The sequence below is a fragment of the Podarcis cretensis genome (genome assembly GCF_951804945.1).
Source record: "Podarcis cretensis genome assembly, chromosome: 13".
In the NCBI taxonomy this organism is placed as follows: Eukaryota; Metazoa; Chordata; class Lepidosauria; order Squamata; family Lacertidae; genus Podarcis; species Podarcis cretensis.
This window is the reverse complement of record NC_137182.1, coordinates 52,455,722-52,479,789: the sequence shown is the minus strand read 5'-3', so window position 1 is coordinate 52,479,789 and position 24,068 is coordinate 52,455,722. Positions and strand designations below refer to the sequence as shown.

Here is a 24,068-nt window from a genome sequence, read left to right as displayed (position 1 = left end):
CACTTTGACGTGCTTTCGAACTGCTAGGTGGGCAGAAGCTGGGACTGAGCAACGGGAGCTCACCCCGTCGTGGGGATTTGAACCGCCGACCTTCTCATCGGCAAGCCCTAGGCTCTGTGGTTTAACCCACAGCGCCACCCATGTCCATATATACATATATATACACACACACACACACATATAGATACACACACACATACAGTACATGCACAAATATATATAAAATTCATGCGTACACACCTGCAAAGCAAACACACCCACAGCTGTGCAAAGAATCGTGGACGATGAATTGCTTTTGCCTCCCCAAGCGCCCTCCATAAAACCGCACCTTTTTCAGGCGGGGAAGTCAAGAAACTGACGTTGCTTTGATGTCGGTTGGAGTTTAGACGTAGCGCTGAATGCTCTGAGAGAGGTTTCGCCTCTCCCCCTCTCCTCCACCCCCCTCACTTCAGCCCCCTGTGTTTTGGCTTCCACAGCTTCCTCTGCAAAGCAGGAAGGAAAGGGCCCCCGCGTCTGACTCCCACCCCCCATCTTTCAAATAGTTTAGATGCCCCACCTGCCCTCTGGAACTCCCTGCCTGTTGACACCAGGCAAACTCCTTTCCTGTGCTACCCAGTGTGGTGTAGTGGTTAAGAGCGGTGGACTCGTAATCTGGGGAACTGGGTTCGTGTCTCCGCTCCTCCACATGCAGCTGCTGGGTGACCTTGGGCCAGTCACACTTCTTTGAAGTCTCTCAGCCCCACTCACCTCACAGAGTGTTTATTGTAGGGGAGGAAGGGAAAGGAGAATGTTAGCCGCTTTGAGACTCCTTCGGGTAGTGATAAAGCGGGATATCAAATCCAAACTCCTCCTCCTCCTCCTCTTCTTCTCTTTGTGGCATCTGCTGAAAATACGTCCCAGGTGTTTGGGAGGCGGACACAAATTTGAATCTGCTTTTTAGTTGATAGCTGTTTTTCCTTTTTTTGAACGCTCTTTAACTTTTTTTACTGGTCGTTTTATTGATCTGTTCTCTTCGTGAACTGCTTTACAACCAGGTGTTTCGGAAATTTCGCCAAATAAGTAAATAATGCCACTCAAGGAGACTTCGGCTCCCAGGCCTGTCCTTGGAGCTGTGGTTCAGCCCCAGGGTGCATTGTATGAACTACGAATCAGGGAGCCTATAAGCATGTGCAGAGTTCAGTCCCCCTCCCTCCACTCCTGCTCTAAAGAGTAGCTGTAGGTGGCCTTGAGCAGTGACAAGCCTGGCTTGTGTCGTGGCTGACCTCTCTTTCGCACACCTAGGAAGGTGCTTTATACAAAACTGGGCCATTGCTCCATATAGCTCAGTAATGCCTACACTGGCTGGCAGCAGCGGCACTTCAGGGTTTCAGAAAGGGGACATGCCCAGCCCTCCCTGGATATGCCATGGGGGGGGGGAGCTGGAATTGAACCCGGGCCCTTCTGCATGGAAAGCAGCTGTTCTCCCGCTCAGCTACTACACCAGCCCTTGTCCCCTTACTTGATTTAGCTCTGATTCTGGCATTGCGGGAGTAGGACTAATGACCAATTCGTCTTGCTTGTTTCCCATACTCTGTGCATTAGTATAGAGACAAATGAGACCATGGAGGTTTTTCAGCAGAGGTTGGATGGCCAACTGTCATGGATACTTTATCACTACTATTACTACTACTACTAGTATACCCCCCTATACCCATAGATCTCAGGGCAGTTCACAACATAAGTTGAGATTCCTGCATTACACGGGGTTGGACTAGATGACCCTTGGGGTCCCTTCCAACTCCCAACATTCTGACCTTTCTCTCCCCTCGTGCCTCTGCCCAGGTGCTCTGCCAGTGTCGGCCAGCCTCAGCTGCCCCCGCACCTGCCGCCCAACCATGGCTCTAACATGGGGCAACACAACAAGGGCTACTTCCCCCCGGGGTAAGTGCTCCCAGAGGGCATTTTGCCAACATCAGCAGCTACGGGAGGGATTGTGGTGGCACTTTCTTCCAGCTCCCAGCCCCCAACCCAACCCTGTACATTGTGGTGGGGGGAGAGGTTGAATGGGAGGGGGTCCAAACCCTGAACACCGTACTTTCTGGACGCAGGGGCTCAGGCTACCCCAAAGCCATTTCCCCAAGCTTTCCCCCTATTCCTCGAGAGTCTTGGTTGCTGGTGCTTTGCTGCTGTGAACTTCACTCCCATCGCATGGCACCAAGAAGTCAGTTTTCCCAGAATCCCCCCCTCTAAACCCCGGCCCCCAAGACTGGGGTCCCCAACCTGCTGGCCAGGGAGGAGGGAGGCTCCAACTGTGTTGCTTGGCTGCGTTGCTCACCCAATAAGGAGTCTGAGAACGACTGGGGGGTGGAGCTTGCATGCCTTGTGCCAATCAAATCGGTCGCATTGCCTGGGGACTCGCCTTTGCTCAGCGCTTCCCAGCGGAGAGGTGACGGTGGTTTCCCTTGCTGCATCCCCTTTGCCGGGTTGCTGCGCTGTGGGAACCACCGCTTGAGGCTTCGTTTGGCTGCTGGTTGACTAAAATCCCTTATTTTGGCTGCTGATACCTTATTTTCGAGGCTGCTGGTCCCTTATTTTCAAATCTGTAAGTTGACAGCTATGCCCAGTGTTCCTTACTGCCTCTGCCCATCGCTGATGCCTCTCCCCTTCCCCAGGAACCTGGCCCCGCGGCCCCTGCACGGGAAGCTGGAGGCCATCCACGGCTGCGTCCAGGCCTTGCTCCGAGATCCAGGGCAGCCTCAGCTCTGGGAGCAGCTGGGTGAGATCTACGAGTCGGAGCAGGATTGCGAAGAGGCTGTGCGCTGCTACCAGAATGCCACCCGGTACCCGCGAGACTACGATTACGGGAGCTACGGAGAGATGCATGCTCGGATCGGACGACTGCAGCAGGTAGGGAAATAAATATAATATTCAATTTCAGCCCCCATCGGCCTCCTTGCGGGAAGGAATGACAGGGCATGGGCAGCCCATTTTGTTTCGTATTTAATTTGCACAACGCCTTTCTACATTGCGGCATGCAAGGCAGTTTGCAAGCCATTGAAGCGACAAAATATCTTCTCCTTCTTCTGCGATCCCTCGTAGCCGAGTAAGATTGTCTCCCATGAACATGGTCTTAACAGTGAGTCCGTGAGTGACTGTGGAGGCCAATTCTGGATCCACACGTCCTTCCGCAGTGGGGACATCGGTTTCTGGGCAGGAGCTGATCACAGTGTGGATTTGCCATCGTGCCTTCCTCTTAGCACGTTTCTCCCTTGCGTCCTGAGTTGTGAGTGTATTCAAAGCCCACAACACCTTTGGTAAAGGTTGTTCTCCAACTGGAGTGCTTGCAGGCCAGTGTTTCCCAGTTGTCGACCAAAATGTGTGCCACAAAGCGCACATGCCTTAGAACAATGCAAATAAGTGGCGCTGTTGTCTAAACCACAGAGCCTAGGGCTTGCCGATCAGAAGGTCGGCGGTTCAAATCCTCACGATGGGTTGAGCTCCCGTTGCTCGGTCCCTGCTCCTGCCCACCTAGCAGTTCGAAAGCACGTCAAAGTGCAAGTAGATAAACAGGTACCGCTCCGGCGGGAAGGTAAACGGCATTTCCGTGCACTGCTCTGGTTCACCAGAAGTGGCTTAGTCATGCTGGGCACATGTCTGCGGACAAACGCCGGCTCCCTCGGCCAATAAAGCGAGATGAGCGCCGCAACCCCAGAGTCGGTCACGACTGGACCTAATGGTCAGGGGTCCCTTTACCTTTACCTTTAATAAACAGCTTGCATGAAATTAAAGTACTAGGTTATTCAATAGTCTGTTTATAACAGTGGGCAATAAAATTAGCAAATTATCAGCAGACGTAGCGGAAATTCACTCCCAGTGAATCATTGGTAGGAAATATTCCGTAAAAGTAACAGGAGAGTCACCGTACATGGAAATACCGCAATCAGTAGAAGGTTGAACTGGGCAACCGAGTCCCCTGGCTTATGAAATTACAAAATGCACTAGCGTAACTGATTCCCTGGTGCAAATCTTTGGTATTTCTCTATCCTATTCTGAATCTGTAATATTTAATATAATAACAATAATAAAAAAAATTATTTATACCCCGCCCTCCCCAGCAAAGACCGGGCTCAGGGCAGCTAACAACCAATAATAAAAACAAGTGGATTGAAATACAACTTAAAAAACAAGATTAAAATACAACATTAAAACATGAAAGCATTAAAATTAAAAAGCAGCCTCATCACAGGAGGAGAAAGGAGAAAAGAAAGAGGGGGAGGGTATCAAATTGATTCCAAGCCGAAGGCCAGGCGAAACAACTCTGTCTTGCACGTCCTGCGGAAAGAAATCAGATCCCGCAGGGCCCTGGTCTTATGAGGCAGAGCGTTCTACCAGGCCAGAGCCAGTGCTGAGAAGGCCCTGCCTCTGGTTGAGGCTAATCTGACTTCCTTAGGGCCCAGGACCTCTAGGGTGTTGCTATTTATGGACCTTAAGGTCCTCCGTGGGGCATTAGTATCTATTTTATTGCCTCCGTGTCTCACCTTTTTTTTTTTTTTAACCAAGGAGCTCAAGGTGGGCATGCCCATTTTTCTTCCTCTCTCCAATAATCCCCTGTGAGGTAGGTTAGGCTGACAGTCAGTGACCGGCCCCCAAATTCACCCCCAGGAGCTTTTCTTGGCCGAGCGAGGATTTGAACCCTGGCCTCCCTTCTGGGGGGTTAGTCTGACACCCTAACCACTACCATTTCATTCGTTACAAGCACTTTATGTGGGAATTGGGCCTTCTGGCGGTTCCCACCCTGCGAGAAGCCAAGTTACAGGGAACCAGGCAGAGGGCCTTCTCGGTGGTGGCGCCCGCCCTGTGGAACGCCCTCCCTCCAGATGTCAAAGAGATAAACAACTACCAGACTTTTAGAAGACATCTAAAGGCAGCCCTGTTTAGGGAAGCTTTTAATGTTCAATAGGTTATTGTATTTTAGTGTTTTGTTGTTTGCCGCCCAGATGGGCAGGGTATAAATAATAAATAATAATAATTATTATTATTATTATTATTATTATTAACGCTTGGAATTAATTTTGATTGTTTCCTGTATGATTCCTTGCACACATCCGTCGCTTTAACTGGTTTTATTTGCTTTGTAACCGTACGTTTCGTCCTTTTCGGCTCTCCCCTTTTCCCAGGCTCAGCTGTGGAACTATCACTCGGGGTCATCTCACCACCGACCGAAAGCATTGCCCCCCCTGCAACAAATCTGGAACCTCCTGCACCTTGAGGTGAGTTGTGGCCAGTGAGGGACTCTCACCTGTACCCCCCAAAATTCTCCTCTCTGCCTCTTCTCAGCATCACTGACTGCTTTCCCCTCATTCTCAAGGGCAAACCAGTGATGCTGTGGGTGTCGGTGGACGGCGACTCCTATCACTGGCACCGTTTGACGTTCTGAACTTAACAGTGTGTGTCTCTTCTGTTGCAGCAAGAGTAATAACTTCATGCTGCATTTTAATGTTGTACAGTGGTGCCCCCGCAAGACGAATGCCTCGCAAGACGGAAAGCCCGCTAGACGAAAGGGTTTTCCGTTCTGGAGGCGCTTCGCAAAACGAATTTGCCTATGGGCTTGCTTCGCAAGACGAAAATGTCTTGAGAGTTCCTGCGGGTTTTTTTTCCTCCTCCCCCCCCCCTTTTCTAAGCCGCTTATCTGCTTATCCGCTAAGCCGCTAATAGCGCTAATCCGCTAAGCCGTCAATGGGCTTGCTTCGCAAGACGAAAAAACCGCTAGACAAAGAGAATCGCGGAACGGATTCTTTTCGTCTTGCGAGGCACCACTGTATTTAACCTTGTTTTTTAAGTTGTATTTCAATCAACTTGTTTTTATTATTGGTTGTTAGCCGCCCTGAGCCCGGCTTCAGCTGGGGAGGGCGGGGGATATAAATAAAATTTATTATTATTATTATTATTATTATTATTATTATTATAACTTCAAAAGCCTTAAAATGGGCTGGGACCAAGTTACATGAAGGGGCTGTCTTGCCCCCTTGCAAACCTGCCCCTGGCATTGAGATCCGCCTCAGAGGTTCTGCTTCTTCTTCTTCTTCTTCTTCTTATTATTATTATTCTTATTATTCTTATTATTATACCGCCCTTCATCCATAGATCTCAGAGCCGTGCACAGTATAAAAATATAAGGTAAAAAGCACAAAATGCATGATAAAAACAAGAACAAGAACAAGCGGATAACCCCATCTCCCACAACACCTTTTAAAGGTTATCAAATGTTAAATTAGCCCAAAAGGCCTGATTGAATAGGAACGTTTTCACTGGGCAACTAAAGTTGTGTGATTCATTCCGCACCGTTCAAGATTTCTTTCACCTTTTTGAATTTTACAGATTATGGTATTTCCCCCCCAACACACACACATTAAAAGAAAAAAACAAATCTATATATAAGGTGAAATACATGAAGCGGTCACTTACATTGTTTGCTTTCTGTAGAAGCCTCAAAATGTTGGGGGATGTGGATTCAGGCTAATAGGCTGTTTTAATTCATTAGCATAGATAAGATAACAGAGTGTGGATTGGGTCACTTTCCCCTCTTGTCACAATCTGAGGTAATCTGTCACAAACAACTTGGAACTTGCTTATTTTTTATCGCATAATTGTAAAAAAAAAAAAAAACTTCAAGGCGGTTTAACAAGAAAAAAAAATTTTCAGTAAAAATAGAAAAAAAACCCAACTATTTGAAAACTTCATATGATGAAATAAGCAATAAGCTAAGAACAAATCAACAGCTCCACCGTTCTCTCATTCCCCATTTCACCATCGTTGAGCTAATTTTTGGGGAACAACTTGGAAGCCTCGTTATCACTTCCTGTACTTGCCAGAGCAAGGGGGAGCTGATGGGGAGTTTTGTTGAAGCCATTGCCAACCCTTCAGTGGCTGTGGATCACCTCCTGCCTCTTTAAAATACAGTGGTGCCTCGCAAGACGAAAAGAATCCGTTCCACGAGTCTCTTCGTCTTGCGGTTTTTTCGTCTTGTGAAGCAAGCCCATTGACGGCTTAGCGGATTAGCGCTATTAGCGGCTAAGCGGCTATTAGTGGCTTAGCGGCTTAGAAAAAGGGGGGGGAAAGCGAAAAAACTCGCAAGACTCGCAAGACGTTTTCGTCTCGCGAAGCAAGCCCATAGAGAAATTCGTCTTGCAAAGCGCCTCGAAAAACGGAAAACCCTTTCGTCTAGCGGGTTTTTCGTCTTGCAAGGCATTCGTCTTGCGGGGCACCACTGTAGAATCACGGGATTGTCGAGTTGGAAGGGACCCCAAGAGACATCTAGTCCAACCCGCTCAAGTACAGTGGTGCCCCGCAAGACGAACGCCTCGCAAGACGGAAAACCCGCTAGACGAAAGGGTTTTCCGTTTTGGAGGCGCTTCGCTAAACGAATTTCTCTATGGGGTTGCTTCGCAAGACGAAAAAATCTTGCGAGTTCCCACGGTTTTTTTTCGCTCCCCCCCCCTTTCCTAAGCTGCTAAGCCGCTTATCAGCTGTTCCGCTGACAAGCCGCCTCTCAGCTGATCGCTAAAAGCCGCTAGACCGCTAATAGCGCTAATCCGCTAAGCCGTCAATGGGCTTGCTTCGCAAGACGAAGAAACCGCTAGACGAAGAGAATCGCGGAACGGATTAATTTCGTCTTGCGAGGCACCACTGTACAGGAATTTTTTGCCCAACGTGGGGCTTGAACCCACAACCCAGAGATTTAAGGCTCTCGTGCTTTACCGACTGAGCTGCCCCTGCTGCCGCCTTCGCGTTTAACGAAAATAACCCATTGCAAATCCCTTTTTCCTCCCCGATTCTCCCCAAATTTCCAGAAGAGGAACTTCTCTGCCAAGCGCAACCCCCAGCTGAAGAGGCCTGGGCCGCCCATGGAGCCCCCCGTGGTCCAGCCAATCGCCCCAGTCCAGCACCCGCCACACCCGGGGCACGGGGAGGACATGCCAGCCCCTATGAAGAGGCGAAGGAGCACCAGTCCTGACCAGGTACAGGGGGTGGGAACCCTGGGTGGAAAAGGGACCACTGTAAACCAGACCCACTGCCACGCTCCCACCGCTTTGCTTGCTTGCGCCGCAGGGCCAGCCCAGATCCTGCCCCAAGCACACTCTCTCGCTTGGCACTGGCCTGGCTGCCTTCGCTTCGCTGCCCTGGCTGTTGCGAGACGCCCCGGCGCCACTCGCAGGGCTCGCTGCTCGACGCTTTGCTCTGGGGGTGGGTGTAGTGATTTAATTGCAGGAAGATGTTGACGCTTCGTTGCATGAGCCATTTTGGGGGGGGGGGTGCTGTTTGAAATTTCCTGGGGCGGCGGGGGGACAATTCCCTGCCCCATTTTGGTTGGCGGCTCAGGTTTATTTCGCCGTACGAAGGTGGGGTTTGGGGAAGGGGTTTGCCTCTTGATGTTGGGCGCTGTGACCACCTCCCTCCTTTTCTCTCTCCTTCCCCCTCTGCTTTTTCTGTCTCGCTGTCTCCCCCTTCCTCTCTACCCCCCCTGCAAATCTCCACTCCTGGCGCACGCAGAATGGTAACGGGGTGTGCCAGCACCCGCCAGGTATCCCTGGCAACCCCCACTACCAGCTGCCCAAACCGGGATTATGGAACCCCCTCCACGGAGACTCATGGGGGCAGGAGCGCAAGAACGTCGCTGCCCCAGAGAGACAAGTAAGGCTGCCCCCTCCCCATCCCTGCATCCACCCCCTGCCCATGGACATCGGCCTGGCCTCTTTCACCACCAGGCAGGCGGAAACGCCCTCCCCCTGGTCAAAAGTCTGGCTACCCTCGTTGTACCCTCATAGCAAACCTTTGCGATAATTAATGTCATTTAGTTCTTATCAGATAACTGGTGGCGTCAATTAGAGGGGCAATTGACCCTTCCCCTCCCCGCCGCTCTTTTGCCATCCTTGCTTTTGTTTTCATAGGCAATGTCGATATTTTGGGCATTTCCATGTCCTAGAATCGGCTGCCTTTAAATTAAAAAACCCCCCACAAGTTTCTAGCTCTCGTGATTTTTCCTTGCAGAGGGAGGGGAGGGTAGGCTGGCTGGCTGGCTGGCTTGCTTAAGGGGGCTTCAACGCTTTGCTGTGCCTGCTCCGTTCCCCCTCGCGGTGCTCTCGAATTCAGATCTGTCTGGTTTTGGGTTGCATGGGGGTGGGGGGCCCTGGGAAGTGGGTACTGTGGGGTAGGGTATCACCTTAGCTGTTCCCACCCACCTCAGAGGTGTGCCCTCAACTCTGCCTACAGTTCATGCGGAAACGCAAGAGTCCGAATGGTTACGTATCAGAAGGAAAAATTGGCAGTTCCCAAACTGGTGCCCTCTGGAGGTGTTGGACTACAACACCTATCAGCCCCTAGCCAGTATGGCTGTTTTGGACTACAATTCCCATCAGTCCTCAGCCAGTATGACCATTTGGACTACAATTCCCATCAGTCCTCAGCCAGAATGGCCGTTTTGGACTACAATTCCCATCAGTCCTCAGCCAATATGGCTGTTTTGGACTACAATTCCCATCAGTCCTCAGCAGTATGGCTGTTTTAGACTATAATTCCCATCAGCCCTCAGTCAGTATGGCCGTTTTGGACTACAATTCCCTTTTTTTAAAAATAATTTTTATTAATTTTTCAACACAAATATACAGTCTTATCGAAATTTCCACAAATTTGACTCTGTTTGGACTTCCTTCAGCTTCTCTGACAATCATCCATATTTACCTCTCAATTACGCATTTCTTCTATTTATATTGCCGTTAAACTTCCCTCCCACTTCTATTTCTTTTTAACAATATACCTCAACTTTCACAGTGCTTCTTGAAACCCCACTAGCGTTGTTTGAACATCACATATACTTTTCAGATATTCAACAAATTTCCCCAGTCCTCGATGAACTTTTGGTCTCGAAGATATCTAATTTTCCCGGTTAGTCTGTCCAATTCTGCATAGTCCGTCAGTTTCAATCTCCATTCTTCTATCGTCGGTATTTCCTCTTGTTTCCATTTCTGGGCCAGTTTTGGACTACAATTCCCATCAGTCCTCAGCCAATATGGCCATTTTGGAGTACAATTCCCATCAGTCCTCAGCCAGTATGGCCATTTTAGACTCCAACTCCCATCAGCCCCAGGGTGTACTGGCTGGGGCTCAATCTAAAGGGCACCATGTTGGGAAAGGCTGATTTATGCATTATGTGAAGAACACCTGCATTTCACAAAGTTGGGTGTTTTTCCCCCCCGGTTTTGGGTCCCCTCTCCTGACTTTCCTTGTCTTCCCCCTGTTCTCTTTAGGAGCAAAGGAACTCGGTGGCCCACCCCTTCCCCTACCCCTGCCCTGCCTACGGCTCCCACCCACCCCCTCACCGCCTGCCGGCCATGGCCCCCAGCCCCCGCACCCCTCCAGCACACCGGCCCCCTCTCGACAGCCATGGCTGCCTGGCCCGGCCCAACGGAAGTGACCTTAGAGACGGCAGAGCCCCCCGGGTGCGGTCAGACTCCACTGCCACACCAGCAGCAACCGCCGCCTGCGTGCCTTACGTCCCGCGCCCAAACCCCGGAGGAGGAACCACCGCCACCAGCAAGACCACCTCGCGGGGGCCACCGAACCCTGACTGCCTTGTGAGTGGGGGTGCGGGCGAGGGGGGCTCTCGCAGGGGTCCGGGAATCGGAGCAAGCGTTGAAAGGCCTTGGGCGCCGGCTCCCAAAACTGCCGATCAGTTTCGCCCACTTTTGTCGCATCAATTAAAACAGCCCCAATTGCATTTTGAATAAACGTGCAATTGGTTGTTGCCGTTTTGGATTTTATTATCCTTTTGTTTCATGAAATTTAGGCCGCACTCTGTCGTAAGGAAAGAAATACCTCAAGGCGGTTTACAAAAAGGATAAAGCGGGGGGGGGGGGAATCACGACACTAGTAATAACTCAGTTGGCAGAGCGTGAGGCCATTGGGGTCATGCGTTCGAATCCCACGTTGGGCAAAAGATTTGGGATTTGGACCAGATGACCCTCATTGTCCCTTCTGGTTTTGTGATTCTGAGACATACAAAAGTTAAAATACTAAAACAGATTACAATTGCCTCATCTTTCTAATCACCCAGGTAGGCTTTTCTAAACAGGCTTGCTATCAATAGGCAGGGAGTTCTGAAGTTTCATAGGTGCTGCTGCACTAAGCAACCAGGTTCTTATAAACGCGAAACAGGGTTTACGTGGCAACAGTTCTGCCGATCGAAGCGGCAAAGTGGGGAAAGGCAGTTTCATAGGAAAACCGGTCGCCCGTTGTTAAGGGTTGTATATACTGATAGTAACACCTTGAACTTTGCCCGGCAGCAAATTGGCAACGGGTGCAGATCCCTGATCATGGGTGACATATGCTGACGAGGCCTCCCTCCTGTCAGCAGTTGCGCTGCAGCTTCCGGATCAAGGGCAGCCCCACAGAGAGGGGGCTGCACCATTTTATTGCACCAACAGCTGTTCTGAATAATGCTTTCTATAGGGTAGGGGTCGCCGAGGATGAGTCTAGGGCATAGCTGTCAACTGTCCCTTATTTGGCGGGAAACTCCCTTGTCCCAGCGCTGTGTCCCGCTGCTGTCCCTTGTTGAAGATGTCCCTTAAATTTCCCGGGTTTCATGCTGGCGCCATTGTCCTGGCGCAAGGAGTTCCATTGGCCCTTCCTCGCCCGGGGGGGGGGGGGAGAGAGAGTCGCCCACGCCGCCCGCGAGCCCAGAGGCGGCGGCGGTGGCGGCAGCTGAGGAGGCAGCCTGAGGGAGGAGGAAGAGGAGGGGATGGGGAGGGACGCAGAAGGGCGGCGCTTCAGCGGCTGTGGCGGCGCCGCTGTAGCATCTGTCAATCCTACCAATGTATGTACACTGTACAATAGCAAAATCCCTTATTTTGGCTGCTGATCCCTTATTTTTGAGGCTGCTGGTCCCTTATATTCAAATCTGTAAGTTGACAGCTATGGTCTAGGGCACAAAGCGTACCTGAGCAGAACGGCGGGACCCTGAGTCTGACGGGCAGGCGGCATGTGAAGAAGCCTGTTCTCTCGCAGGGTGAAGTTGGGAGTCTTAGGCCTGGGAGGTGGGGAGGACGATCCCTTCTGATTGGCTCTTCCTTTTGTCCATCCCGCAGGGTTCCGACCATTACCAAACGCTGGCATTGGAGCCATCCAGTCCCGCCCAGGAGAACGGGGGCCGCAAAGCACCCTTGCAGCAGTCGCAGCAGCAGCCGCCGCCGCCACCCCGGCCGGCTCCTTGCCTTGCCCCTCGCAACCTGCCCTGCTCTCGCATGCCTCCTCCTCCGTCCATCGCCAGGGGGCCTCCACCAGCAGTTGCACGGCCACCCACAGCTCCGCAGTGCCCCCCGCCCCCGCCCCCTCTGCCCCCGCCCCCGCCTCCTCCGCCAGCACCCCCCTTGCCCTGGCTGAAAGGCCCGGCATTCGGCAGCAAAGGAGGGGAAGCGAAAGCCAGCAGCGACCCCCTGGGGGATATTCTGTTTGGGTGCGGGGAGCCACCGCCGCCGCGGGGGGACGCTTCCCCTCTCGGGGCCTGCGACTCGGGGTGCAGCTTCCAGGATTCCAACGCCAGCAACCAGAAAGGGCCCTTCTCGCTCCCCGGAGAAGGGGCTGAGGAGAAGGCCAGCCCCCAAAGATCAGCCAGCCCCGAACCCACCCCGGCAGCCGCTGAATACTGGATGCCGGAGAGCACCCAGGAGGAGAAGGGTTCCGGCGGCGCCAGGGCCTTGGCCCCGGAGAGCCCCACGATTACCTCAGGAACCTTCGGGTCCCCGGAGAGCCCCCCTCAGCCACCAACGATGCCCCCGCCGCCCCCGCCACTGCCCCGGGCCTCCTATCCAAAGACGCCGGAGCCCTCGGCAGCGCCCCCCGCAGCGGAGCCCCCGCACGAAAGGCTCTTTGGCTTCGCCAGCCCCCAGCTGGAGGACCAGTTTGAGGAGCCCCCCGAGTTTTCCAAGATCCTCCCGGACGGCCTGGCGAATATCATGAAGATGCTAGATGAATCGATCCTGCGCGGGGAGGAGGAGCGCGAGGAGAGCTTTCCGCCACCCCCGCCGCCTGCCCCGCTGCTCCCCAGCCCCCCGCCTTTGGCCAGACCAAAGCCCCCCGCCCCGTCCAACGCCTCCTTCGACTACCCCAAGCCGCCGGGGCAGGACCCGCCGGAGCCACCCTGCCTGTACCGCTACGGCAAGCGGGACCCGGAGGAGCGGCCCCAGCTGGCTGCCGCCACCGCCGGCGGGGTGGGCAAGTTCCCCCACCACAGCACGGCCTCCCTGCTGAAGTCGTTGGCCAACATGCTGGAAGGGCAGAAGCACTCCTACCGACCCAAGCCGCTGACCCCCCCAGGTGCTAAGATCGCTTCTCCGGCCGGTGCCAGCCCGGGGTCCGCGCCCCACTTCTCTACCTCAAGCCAAGGGTGGGCCGCGGGAGCGATGGGGGAGCAGGCGGCCAGCTCTCCGCCCCCTCAGCCCGCCCCCCGGCCCATCAAGACGGAGTCAGAGGTGCTGGAGGAAATCAGCCGGGCCTGCGAGACCTTGGTGGAGCGAGCGGAGCGGGAAAAGAGCCCCGCTTCTCCGGCCACGCCGACCCCCCTCCCGCCCCCGCCCCCTCCCGCTCCCCTTTCCTCTCCCGTGACGCTGCCGCCCCCGCCGCCCCCTCCTCCGGCTCCCGCCCAGCGCCCCAAGGACGAGTCCCGGAAGCGGGACCGGGAGCACCGGAGGCACCGCCGTTCCAGCAAGGACGGCTCGCGGCGGCACCGGGAAGGCAAGGCCCACAAAGAGAAGAACCGTCAGATCCTGGGCAGCCTCGACGTGCAGAGCTCAGAGAGCCAGGCGCGGGAGAACGGCGCCAAGCCGCCCCCGCCTCCCCCGGCCACCCCGCAGCCCGAACGCCGGCCGCCCCCCGGCAAGAAGGAGGAAGGGGCCGTTGGCACGGGCTCCACGGTGGTGTGCTCGGCCGACCTGCTGAAGCTGCGCTCGTTCACGGAAGGGCCGCCCAAGGAGCTGAAGATCCGGCTGATCAAGGTGGAGAGCGGAGACAAGGAGACGTTCATCGCCTCCGAGGTGGAGGAGCGCAGGATCCCCCTGGGCGAGCTCACCATCAACCATTCGGCGGCCGAAGTGGTGCGGGCCAGCAAGTGAGTGGCTGCTTTGTTACCGTATTTTTCGCTCTATAAGACGCACCAGACCATAAGACGCACCTAGTTTTTGGAGGAGGAAAACAAGAAAAAAATATTCTGAATCCCAGAAGCCAGAACAGCAAGAGGGATCGCTGTGCAGCGAAAGCAGAAATCCCTCTTGCTGTTCTGGCTTCTGGGATAGCTGCGCAGCCTGCATTTGCTCCATAAGACGCACACACATTTCCCCTTTTTAGGAGGGAAAAAGTGAGTCTTATAGAGCAAAAAATACGGTGTTTTGTTTTCTTTATTAAATCTGCATGCCGCACTCCACCCATAGATCTCGGGGCAGTTCACAACGTAAAATCGCAATGTAAAAACCACAAAATGCATAGCAGAAATAGGAACAACAAACCAATAATCCCTGCTCTCTCTCTCCTGGTATTAATGCAAAGCACTGCTCTGGGGTGACTCTCGCAGGCTTTTCTGAGATCTCTCGCTCGTGAGCATCCCTAGGCGCCTGGTGTGCTGAGAACGCCTTGCCTCCAAACTGAGGCGGAGAGCTTGGAAGCTCTTTTCCTGCCAGATGACCCAACCGAATGTGGCACAAAAAGAGCTTGTTTTGAACTACAATCCCAGCAGCCAGTAGGGAATGATGGGAGCTGTTGTCTGGCATCACCCGGAAAGCTGCAGGTTCCTAGCCACCCAGCTTGAGTGAGCACCCTTGGACAACGCTGTGGTCTAAACCACGGAGCCTCTTGGGCTTGCCGATCAGAAGGTCGACGGTTCGAATCCCCGCAACGGGGTGAGCTCGCGTTGCTCGGTCCCAGCTCCTGCCAACCTAGCAGTTCGAAAGCACACCAGTGCAAGTAGATAAATAGGTACCGCTGCAGCGGGAAGGTAAACGGCATTTCCGTGTGCTCTGGTTTCTATCATGGTGTCCCGTTGTGCCAGAAGCGGTTTAGTCATGCTGGCCACATGACCCGGAAAGCTGTCTGTGGACACACGCCGGCTCCCTCAGCCTGAAAGTGAGATGAGCGCCACAACCCCATATTCACCTTTGACTGGACTTAATGGTCCAGGGGTCCTTTACCTTTACCGTTTTTTACTTTGGCAACCAGGAGGGGCTGGATTTTCTGCGTCCCATACGGCCTGGAATCTCTCTTATTCTATTCTGAATTTTAAAAAAAAAAATTGGGCAGAATTCTGCCTGAGCTGCACTGATTCCCCATTGTTTGGAACCTTACATTGTTGCCGCTTGCTAGCTTCCAAAATTATTTAAGGCAGGGCCCACATGCTTAGCACAGATGAGGACTAGAAACTTGTTCCTTATTTAAAAGCGAATCACCTCGGTTGCAAGATGCGCCTGACTCTTTTTTCCCCCTTGCCGTTTCTCCTGTGACGTGGTAGCGTGCCGAATTTTGATGCTAGGTGGGTGGGCATCCTCTGGTGTGTTTTGCCCCCTTCCTTTTGGGAATGGCCTCTTGCGGTTTCATCCTCAAACTTACAAAGGTTGTGTGGCCAACTCCAGGACCCTGTGGCCGGGGAAAAGATGCCCAGTGGGGTTTGGGAGGTGGGGTGTGTGGCAGGCTTGAGTGGCAGGGGTCATTCAGCCAAGGAATGGGTTTGGGTGGATGTGGGTCAAGCCAGGCATGGCGTAGAGGTACACAGGGAGCGTCCCCCTAAAGCAGCGGTTCTCAACCTGTGGGCCCCAGATGTTGTTGGACTACAACTCCCATCATCCCTGAGCTAGGGGTGATGGGAGTTGTAGTTCAACAACATCTGGGGACCCACAGGTTGAGAAAGGCTGGACTAAAGCATGGGTAGGCAAACTAAGGCCCTGGGAGCCGGATCTGGCCCAATCACCTTCTCAATCCGGCCCACGGACGGTCCGGGAATCAGCGTGTTTTTACGTGAGTAGAATATGTCCTTTTATTTAAAATGCATCTCTGGGTTATTTGTGGGGCACAGGAATTCGTTCATTCCCCCCCCCCCCAATATAGTCTGCCCCCCCCACAAGGTCTGAGGGACAGTGGACCGGCCCCCTGCTGAAAAAGTTTGCTGACCCCTGTCCTAAATTGTCAGACAATTGGCCAATTCTGACCAGCACCAGTGGCTCCCCCCGGGTTCAGGCAGGGCACCTCTGCCAGCCCTCCCCAGAGACACTGCCGGGGATTATAATTTTTATTATTTCTTCCACTTATATGCCGCCCCTTATCCAAAGATTCCAGGGCACTGCACAACAGCAGGAACGTAATTCATGCAGCGTAATAACAACAACACAACACACGGCATGTTAATAAAATAATCATAGTAACAGTGCCTCTCCCACATTGAACAGAACAGGCCGTAGATTTAATATCTGAAGGCCTGGGTAAAGGGGAACGTTTTTGTCTGGTGCCTAAAGCCCTGTACAGTGGTACCTCGGGTTAAGTACTTAATTCGTTCTGGAGGTCCGTTCTTAACCTGAAACTGTTCTTAACCTGAAGCACCACTTTAGCTAACGGGGCCTCCTGCTGCTGCCACGTGATTTCTGTTCTCATCCTGAAGCAAAGTTCTTAACCTGAGGTACTATTTCTGGCTAAGGGACGCGGGTGGCGCTGTGGGTTAAACCACAGAGCCTAGGACTTGCCGATCAGAAGGTTGGTGGTTTAAATCCCCGCGACGGGGTGAGCTCCTGTTGCTCGGTCCCTGCTCCTGCCAACCTAGCAGTTCGAAAGCATGTCAAAGTGCAAGTAGATAAATAGGTACCGATCCGTCTTGAAGGTAAACGGCGTTTCCATGCGTTGCTCTGTTTCGCCAGAAGCGGCTTAGTCCTGCTGGCCACATGACCTGGAAGCTGAACGCCAGCTGCCTCAGCCAATAAAGCGAGATGAGTGCCGCAACCCCAGAGTCGGTCATGACTGGACCTAATGGTCAGGGGCCCCTTTACCTTTACCTTTACTATTTCTGGGTTAGTGGAGTCTGTAACCTGAAGCGTATGTAACCCGAGGTACCTCATACCTCGGGTCATGAACGCTGCAGGTTGCGCATTTTTGGGTTGCAGACCGTGCTGAACCCGGAAGTACCGGAATGGGTTACTTCCAGGTTTCGGCGCATGCGCAGAAGCACAAAATGACGTCACGTGCATGCACAGACACAGCGCTTCAGGCTGAGAACACTGCGAGTTGCAAATGTGCCTTCTGCACGGATCACATTCGCAACCCGAGGTATGACTGTAAAGCCGGTGCCAGGTCAGCCTCTCTGGGCAGAGAAGCCACCACAGAAAAGGCCCTGTTCTTGTGTTGCCATCCTCTGGACCTCTCGTGCAGGGGGCACACAAAGAAGTAGCTTGGATGATGATCTCAGGGTCCAGGTTGGGCCATATGGGTCCATGCAGTCCTGAGCCAGCACTTTGAATTGGGCAGCCAGGCCGGGATTGCACCTGGAATTTTCCTCCTGCAAGGCAGACGCTCTGCCAACTGGGCTGCGTCCCTGCCCTTAAGACACCTGGAAGACCTGTTCCTTTAAACCTGGCCTGCCCCAGAGCACTTGCAAATCAGGGGGCGCCACGGGCAGTTTTTAAGAGCACACCTGGTGTGCAGCAGCAGCGTGGGGAGCGGCTCTCACCGTCCCCATTCCTGCCTCCTCCCTCTGTTTCCCCGCACCCCTCCGCTTCCCCCACGCTGGGCTTAATTGCCGGGGGTGGGGGTTTTTGGAGAAAGGGCCGGGTGCAGATTGAATGAGCAAACCAATTTGCAGCATGGCTTGAGAGCTCGGAACCCTTTCGGCTGTGCACACACCTCTTTCAAAACTCTCAGCAGCGTGGTTTGGAGCGAAGGTGGTTGCAGATATCTGCATCACGAATGGGAGGGGCATATTGTCTCTCTGGGGCAGAGGGAGCCCTATGGGAGACTGGAGGAGGAGGAGGAGGAGGAGTAAGGCAGACCTGATAACGGAGGCAGCTGTGCGGAATGGAGGGTGTCAGAGCGTGTTGCGTGCCGGACGGCTTCCCCGAAAAGTTCTGCTCCCGGAGGGCTTGGTCTGTCTTCTTTTTTTCTCCAGAAAAGTATCTCTGCTCCTCTTTGCAAACTCCTAGGGCAGGTTTGGGGGCAAGGGTCAGCCCAGATAAGGGACTTGGCAGCAGGAGGGAGGCAAGGAGGCCTTGGGGTTTGAAGCGGAGGAAGGGGAAGACTCTGAGTGGGACACAGGGCCCCACAAAACAGGGGCCAAAAGCCATCCCTCCCCTGCCCCAGTGGGCATCTGTTGCCTCTTCCCACATCCCCTCCAGCAGGCGAAACTTTGCCAGATAGGTAAACACAATATTGTGCCCTCTAAACCCAACATGGCTGCAGGGGGGGGGGGTCCTCTGGTTTGAGGCCGTCGCTTTGCACATGCTCTAGGGCACCCTTCTCGCCAAGGGGTGCCACCGACTGGCCTTGACTAATTTGTGGGGTCTCTGCAGGGAAGCATCGAGCGGGAATAGAATCGCCCCAGGCTGTTAAAAGCAGCCGCAGCGTCAGAGTGTCAGGTTTTTCCGGGGAACCTTTCCCAGGCTCAAGGGCCACAGTCCATTCTGGGAGGCCTCCTGAGGGCCACATGACCAGTGGTGGATACACAGTCCAGTGAGGGGGGGCACTAGGGTTTTTTTGGGGGGCAGGAAGATCGGTCTGGAGTGGGGGCAACAGGTTTTATGGCAGAGTTTTATGTTTCCAGTGCTGCAAACTTCTTTGATACACGCATGTATATTTACAATTACACTGCTAGCACCAGTATTTTTTATAAAATAGAATAGATAAATGTGATGGGCTTGCTAACTGCTTGAATTCACGAGGCCTCCTGGGATGGTTCACGGGGAAAGGGCTGATCCACCGGTAAGGCGTGTCATTTTAGAGGGGAGTTTTTTGGGAAATTTCTTCAGTCAGGGGTCTTTTTGGGGTCTGAGGATTTTAAACTTACTATTATTTCTGGGGTTGGGCAACATTTAGCTTGGTAAGTGTACATTTGATGAAAAAGTACATAAAGTGCTTTCGGGAAACCGAAGAATTTTAATTTTATCTTCTGAAAATGCCGAATAATAATAACAACAATATATAATATAACTGCAAGTACTTGGCGATCATTTTTAATTATTTTCTGCAGTTTTACTGGCCAAGCAAAACGAAATCATATTAATCTAACCAATATATCTTTTGAATTCCCAAGTCACGTGGCAACTTTTTTGCACCCCTCATTTTTGGAATTTGAAAGGCAGACGGAAGGAGCTGTTGCCCCTTGAGAGAGGCTGCCCACAGACTCTCCACTGCCCCTTTTCTCTGGGCAGTTTGGGGGTTTGGGCTGGGTGTCCATCAGTATGCGGATGATACCCAGCTCTACCTCCCTTTCAAATTAGAACCAGTGAAGGCGGTGAAGGTCCTGTGTGAGTGTCTGGAGGCGGTTGGAGGATGGATGGCGGCTAACAAATTGAGGTTGAATCCTGACAAGACCGAAGTACTGTTTTGGGGGGACAGGGGGCGGGCGGGTGTGGGGGACTCCCTGGTCCTGAATGGGGTAACTGTGCCCCTGAAGGACCAGGTGCGCAGCCTGGGAGTCATTCTGGACTCACAGCTGTTCATGGAGGTGCAGGTCAATTCTGTGTCTGGGCAGCTGTCTACCAGCTCCATCAGGTATGCAGGATAAGACCCTATCTGCCCGCAGACTGTCTCACAAGAGTGGTGCATGCTCTGGTTATCTCCCGCTTGGACTACTGCAATGCGCTCTACGTGGGGCTACCTTTGAAGGTGATCTGGAAACTACAGTTAATCCAGAATGCAGCAGCTAGACTGGTGACTGGGAGCAGCTGCCAAGACCACATAACACTGGTCCAGAAAGACCTACATTGGCTCCCAGTACGTTTCCAAGCACAATTCAAAGTGTTGGTGTTGACCTTGAAAGCCCTAAACGGATGCAAAGGCCCAGTAAACCTGAAGAAGTGTCTCCACCCCCATCGTTCAGCCCCGACACTGAGGTCCAGCTCCGAGGGCCTTCTGGCGGTTCCCTCCCTGTGGGAAGTCAGGTTACAGGGAACCAGGCAGAGGGCCTTCTTGGTGGTGGCGCCTGCCCTGTGGAACGCCCTCCCACCAGATGTCAAGGAAATAAACAACTATCTGACTTTTAGAAGGCATCTGAAGGCAGCTCTGTTTAGGGAAGTTTTTAATGTTTGATGTTTTATCATTTTTAAAATATTCTGTTGGGAGCCACCCAGAGTGGCTGGGGAAACCCTGCCAGATGGCCGGTGTATAAATAAATTATTATTATTATTACTGCTGCTGCTGCTATTAAAGTCCATCGCTGACTCTCCTGCTTCCCTCATCTTTCTTCCAGGCATGCCAAGGTGAAAGGGAAATTCAAGGAGTCGTACTTGCTGCCCAGCCACTCGGTCAAACCTCAGATCAACGTGGACGAAAAGCTCCCACGGGAAAAGCTCAACCCCCCGACCCCCAGCATATACGTGAGTCCCAGTTTTGCGGGGTGACGGGGAGAGGGCAAAGGGAGCGTTTTGTTGGGCCTCTCTGAGATGGATTGACTGGGGAGGGGGTGTCGATAAATGGTGCTGCACCAGCCCTGGGTTCAAATTCATGACGACGTACAAGCAACACCACAAGGTTCTAGCCCTCATTGCTGCAGAGGGGAGTTAAAATTCCTGGTAAAATTCCAGGAGGTCCGAGAGAGCCGGGCACGGCTGTCCTACAGCTGGCAGAAGCTGCACTGGAGCAGCAAGGAGCGACTTGCTGCAATTCCAGCTGCAGAATCCACCCCTCCGTGGGGTGATCAAAGGGTGCTTCCAGAGTGGCTGGGTCACCCAGCCCAGGGAGTGGGACTGAGTGGAGTCTGGGGAGGACTGGGGTATGTCGGCCGCGAAGGAGGGGCTATGCTTGTTGATCTGTGTTCCCCCCTCCCCAATTTCCCCCCAAACAGACATGCTCATTCTACTCCCATCCCACACTCCTTAACCACCTCCTGTTTTTGACTTGTTTTGTTTTTTAATTACTGTGCAATTGTACCTTGGTTCTCAAGCTTAATCCGTTCCGGAAGTCCGTTCCAAAACCAAAGCGTTCCAAAACCAAGGCGCACTTTCCCATAGAAAGTAATGCAAAACAGATCAATCCGTTCCAGACTTTTAAAGACAACCCCTAAAGCAGCAATTGAACATGAATTTTACTCTCTAATGAGACCGTTGATCCATAAAATGAAAGCAATAAACAGTACTGCAGTCAATCAAAACAAAAATGTAAAATAAATAACAAAAACGGACAGACCTCAGTGTAACACTCAAAACGGAAGTGTGGCACTCAAAATGGAGCACGTTCGGCTTCCGAAAAAAGTTCGCAAACTGGAACACTTCCTTCCGGGTTTGCATTGTTTGGGTTCCAAAGCGTTTGAGAACCAAGGTACCTCTGTACTCTTGATTATTCTTTCCCCTCCTTTTCGCAATGCTTCCAAGGTTACTTTCTCCACGTCAAAGGCAGCTGTTGGCCGTTAGAAATAAATAAACATCGCCCTTCCCCACATAATGATCTCATCACCAACTTCTCTGTTAGGCCGTTAAATAAATGCATCCGTTTACTTAATAAACAAGTGAGCCATATTCTTAATCTTGCTACGAAAGCATCCACCTTCAGAAAACACATTTGCCTCCTCTTTCTAAACAGCTCTGATCTTTCTCTTTTAAGATGGCCCTTTGACCATAGCAGTGTGTACCCCAAAGAGGACCAGCCTTTTAAATTAAACTTTTAAGGCCGTTTTGCAAGCTCCTTCCTAGTGCCTGCCTATCTATCTATCTATCGATCGATAGGTCAGTCAATTGTTCTGCCTGCCCATTAAGTTGCCTGCATCCCAGAGTCTGTGTCCAGAGAGGAAATATTGCCCCCTTTCTCTCCCTTTAATTCCCTAAGGCCTAAGGGGTGTGGCAGTCCCTTTGGGAAACCTTGCCCTCTGCCCTCTCTCGTTCTGCCAGTGGGATCCACCTCCTGGCTCAATGGCTCCTTGTTCCTTCTTGTCCCTAGATAGGGAGGGGGATAAGGCACCTGAATTATTTTGCCTTGCCTTGCCTTGACCCTTCGCTGGAAGCAGCCACACATCCACTGCAACGCCTTTCCTCTCACCGTTGGCTAATTGAAACCTCGGTGCCTTCAGTCCTCTTTCCCGGCCCTATCGTTTGTTGTTTGTCCGGGGGATGAAGCTGCCTCAGGTAGCAAAATGCCTTGAGCTGGTCCTGCCTCGTGCAGGTGGGATCTTGCTTAGAGTGTATGAGGAGCAGACTGCCACGTCGGCTTCACTCAGCGGTACAGTGGTATCTTGGGTAATATAATTTCGGGTTACGAACACGGCAAACCCAGAAGTGTATACTTCCGGGTTTTGCCGTGCACATGCGCAGAAGCGCTCTATCGCACCGCACACAGAAGCGGCGCCTCTGGATTCGGGGTAAGCATGGACCCCCAGGACGAAATAAGTTCGTATCCAGAGGGTCCACTGTATATCGCTGGTGAAACCGCCGCCGCTCCTGAGTCCCTCTGCTAGCAACATCCACTGGATGTTTAAATATTGTATTTAAAAATGGGGTATCAGAGTTTTTAGGGGGCTAACCAGGTTGGGATAGCTGGGGTAGCAGGCTTGTTGGTTTTTGAATGTCTTAGTAGATGTTTCAATTTCGTTGTTCTGTATGGGACAATGACAATAAAGATCATCGTATCGCAAAAAGGGCGATGCTAGCAGAGGGACTCGGGAGCAGCGCTGGTTTCACCAGGGATAACCACTGAGTGAAGCTACCATTCCACTCTGCCCTCGTACGATGCAGAGGGAGAAACAAACTGCATTGGCGAGGCGCCGAAACAGCTTGTTCCTCCCTCTGCATCTTTAAACTGCTCAACGGAGGAGTGAGAGGAGCCCCCAGCCCGGCGGCGCTGGCTTCCACAAGCCAGCTGCAGGGCGGGGGCTCTGTCAAACGGCTCAACCTTCCTTCCCACCCAGCCGAGCGGCGCAAGGCAGCCTGCATTGTCCCAGGGTTGAAACCGCCTTGGCTCTGGAGGTGAGAGCTGGGGCAGTTTCGCCCGGCGCCTTGCGGGCAGAGGCGGATGTGTGGTTTTTTTCAATGTCGTGGTATATCGCCAAACTGCGATGTTGGGCTGGCGATACACCGCAGTCTTGGAAAGCTGATATCGCCCAGCTCTAGTGGGTGAGGCTTCCCCCTGGCTTGGGGGACCAGGCAGCCCCCATTGCGAGGGGGCTGTAAGCCCTGTGCTGGGAAGCTTCAGCCCTCCGGGTAGATTCCGAACTACAACTCCCATCAGCCTCCCTCCATCAGCAGGCATGGCCGATGGCCAGTGATGGTGGGAAATGTAGTTCAGCAGCACCCGGCGAGTCAGAGGGCCGCTCTCAGCGCTGGATTTCCTGGATCAAGCAAGGAGGGGAGGTAACGTGGTCTTGCGAGGCCTCCTCCATCTCTCGGCCCTCTGCCTTCTCTTCCTCCCAGGCCTCTCTCCCCTTATCTCTAGGGCTCCATCCTTGGGTTAATCAGGTTCTGTCTCCCAGCGCAATATACCTTTCACCTCCTTTCAACCTCCAGCTGGCCTTTCCTTATCTCGTTCCTCTGGCCCTCTGGAATGCAAGCACATCCAGCCAGACACCTATTATGACGATCATGGATTTTATTATTTGAAAATCCACGTTCCCACACCAAAACACTGTTACTTATCCTTCCCCACTGTTTCCCTTGGATACTTCGTCCTTGGCTCTCCTGGCTGTTTTGGAGCAAAACTCCCTTCGTTTTCTGTGTGTTCCTTTTAGAGCACCCGCCCCAACTCTTGTTAATGTGCCTCTCAATTTATGCCCAACTCCTCCTGATTTATTCTGTAGCAAAAAGCTACAGGGTTCTGGGATGACTGAATCAGGCAGTCCAAACCTCGGCCCAATTCTCTCTTGGGTACTGTGGTTC

General features: G+C 52.8%; 1 protein-coding gene across 9 annotated transcripts in view; it reads left to right on the top strand.

The window, feature by feature from the left end:
* KDM6B (lysine demethylase 6B) overlaps nucleotides 1–24,068 on the top strand; it is a 95,929-nt gene that overhangs the window by 52,308 nt on the left and 19,553 nt on the right. For 8 of the 9 annotated variants that reach the window (XM_079951718.1, XM_079951717.1, XM_079951712.1 and 5 more), the window contains 8 exons: nucleotides 1,822–1,920; nucleotides 2,652–2,886; nucleotides 5,157–5,249; nucleotides 7,830–7,997; nucleotides 8,530–8,670; nucleotides 10,284–10,610; nucleotides 12,120–14,137; nucleotides 20,459–20,585. In XM_079951718.1, the coding sequence (XP_079807844.1) occupies nucleotides 1,822–1,920; nucleotides 2,652–2,886; nucleotides 5,157–5,249; nucleotides 7,830–7,997; nucleotides 8,530–8,670; nucleotides 10,284–10,610; nucleotides 12,120–14,137; nucleotides 20,459–20,585 (3,208 nt within the window). The remainder of the gene's footprint in view (nucleotides 1–1,821; nucleotides 1,921–2,651; nucleotides 2,887–5,156; nucleotides 5,250–7,829; nucleotides 7,998–8,529; nucleotides 8,671–10,283; nucleotides 10,611–12,119; nucleotides 14,138–20,458; nucleotides 20,586–24,068) is intronic. The other variant, XM_079951719.1, reaches the window with a different exon arrangement.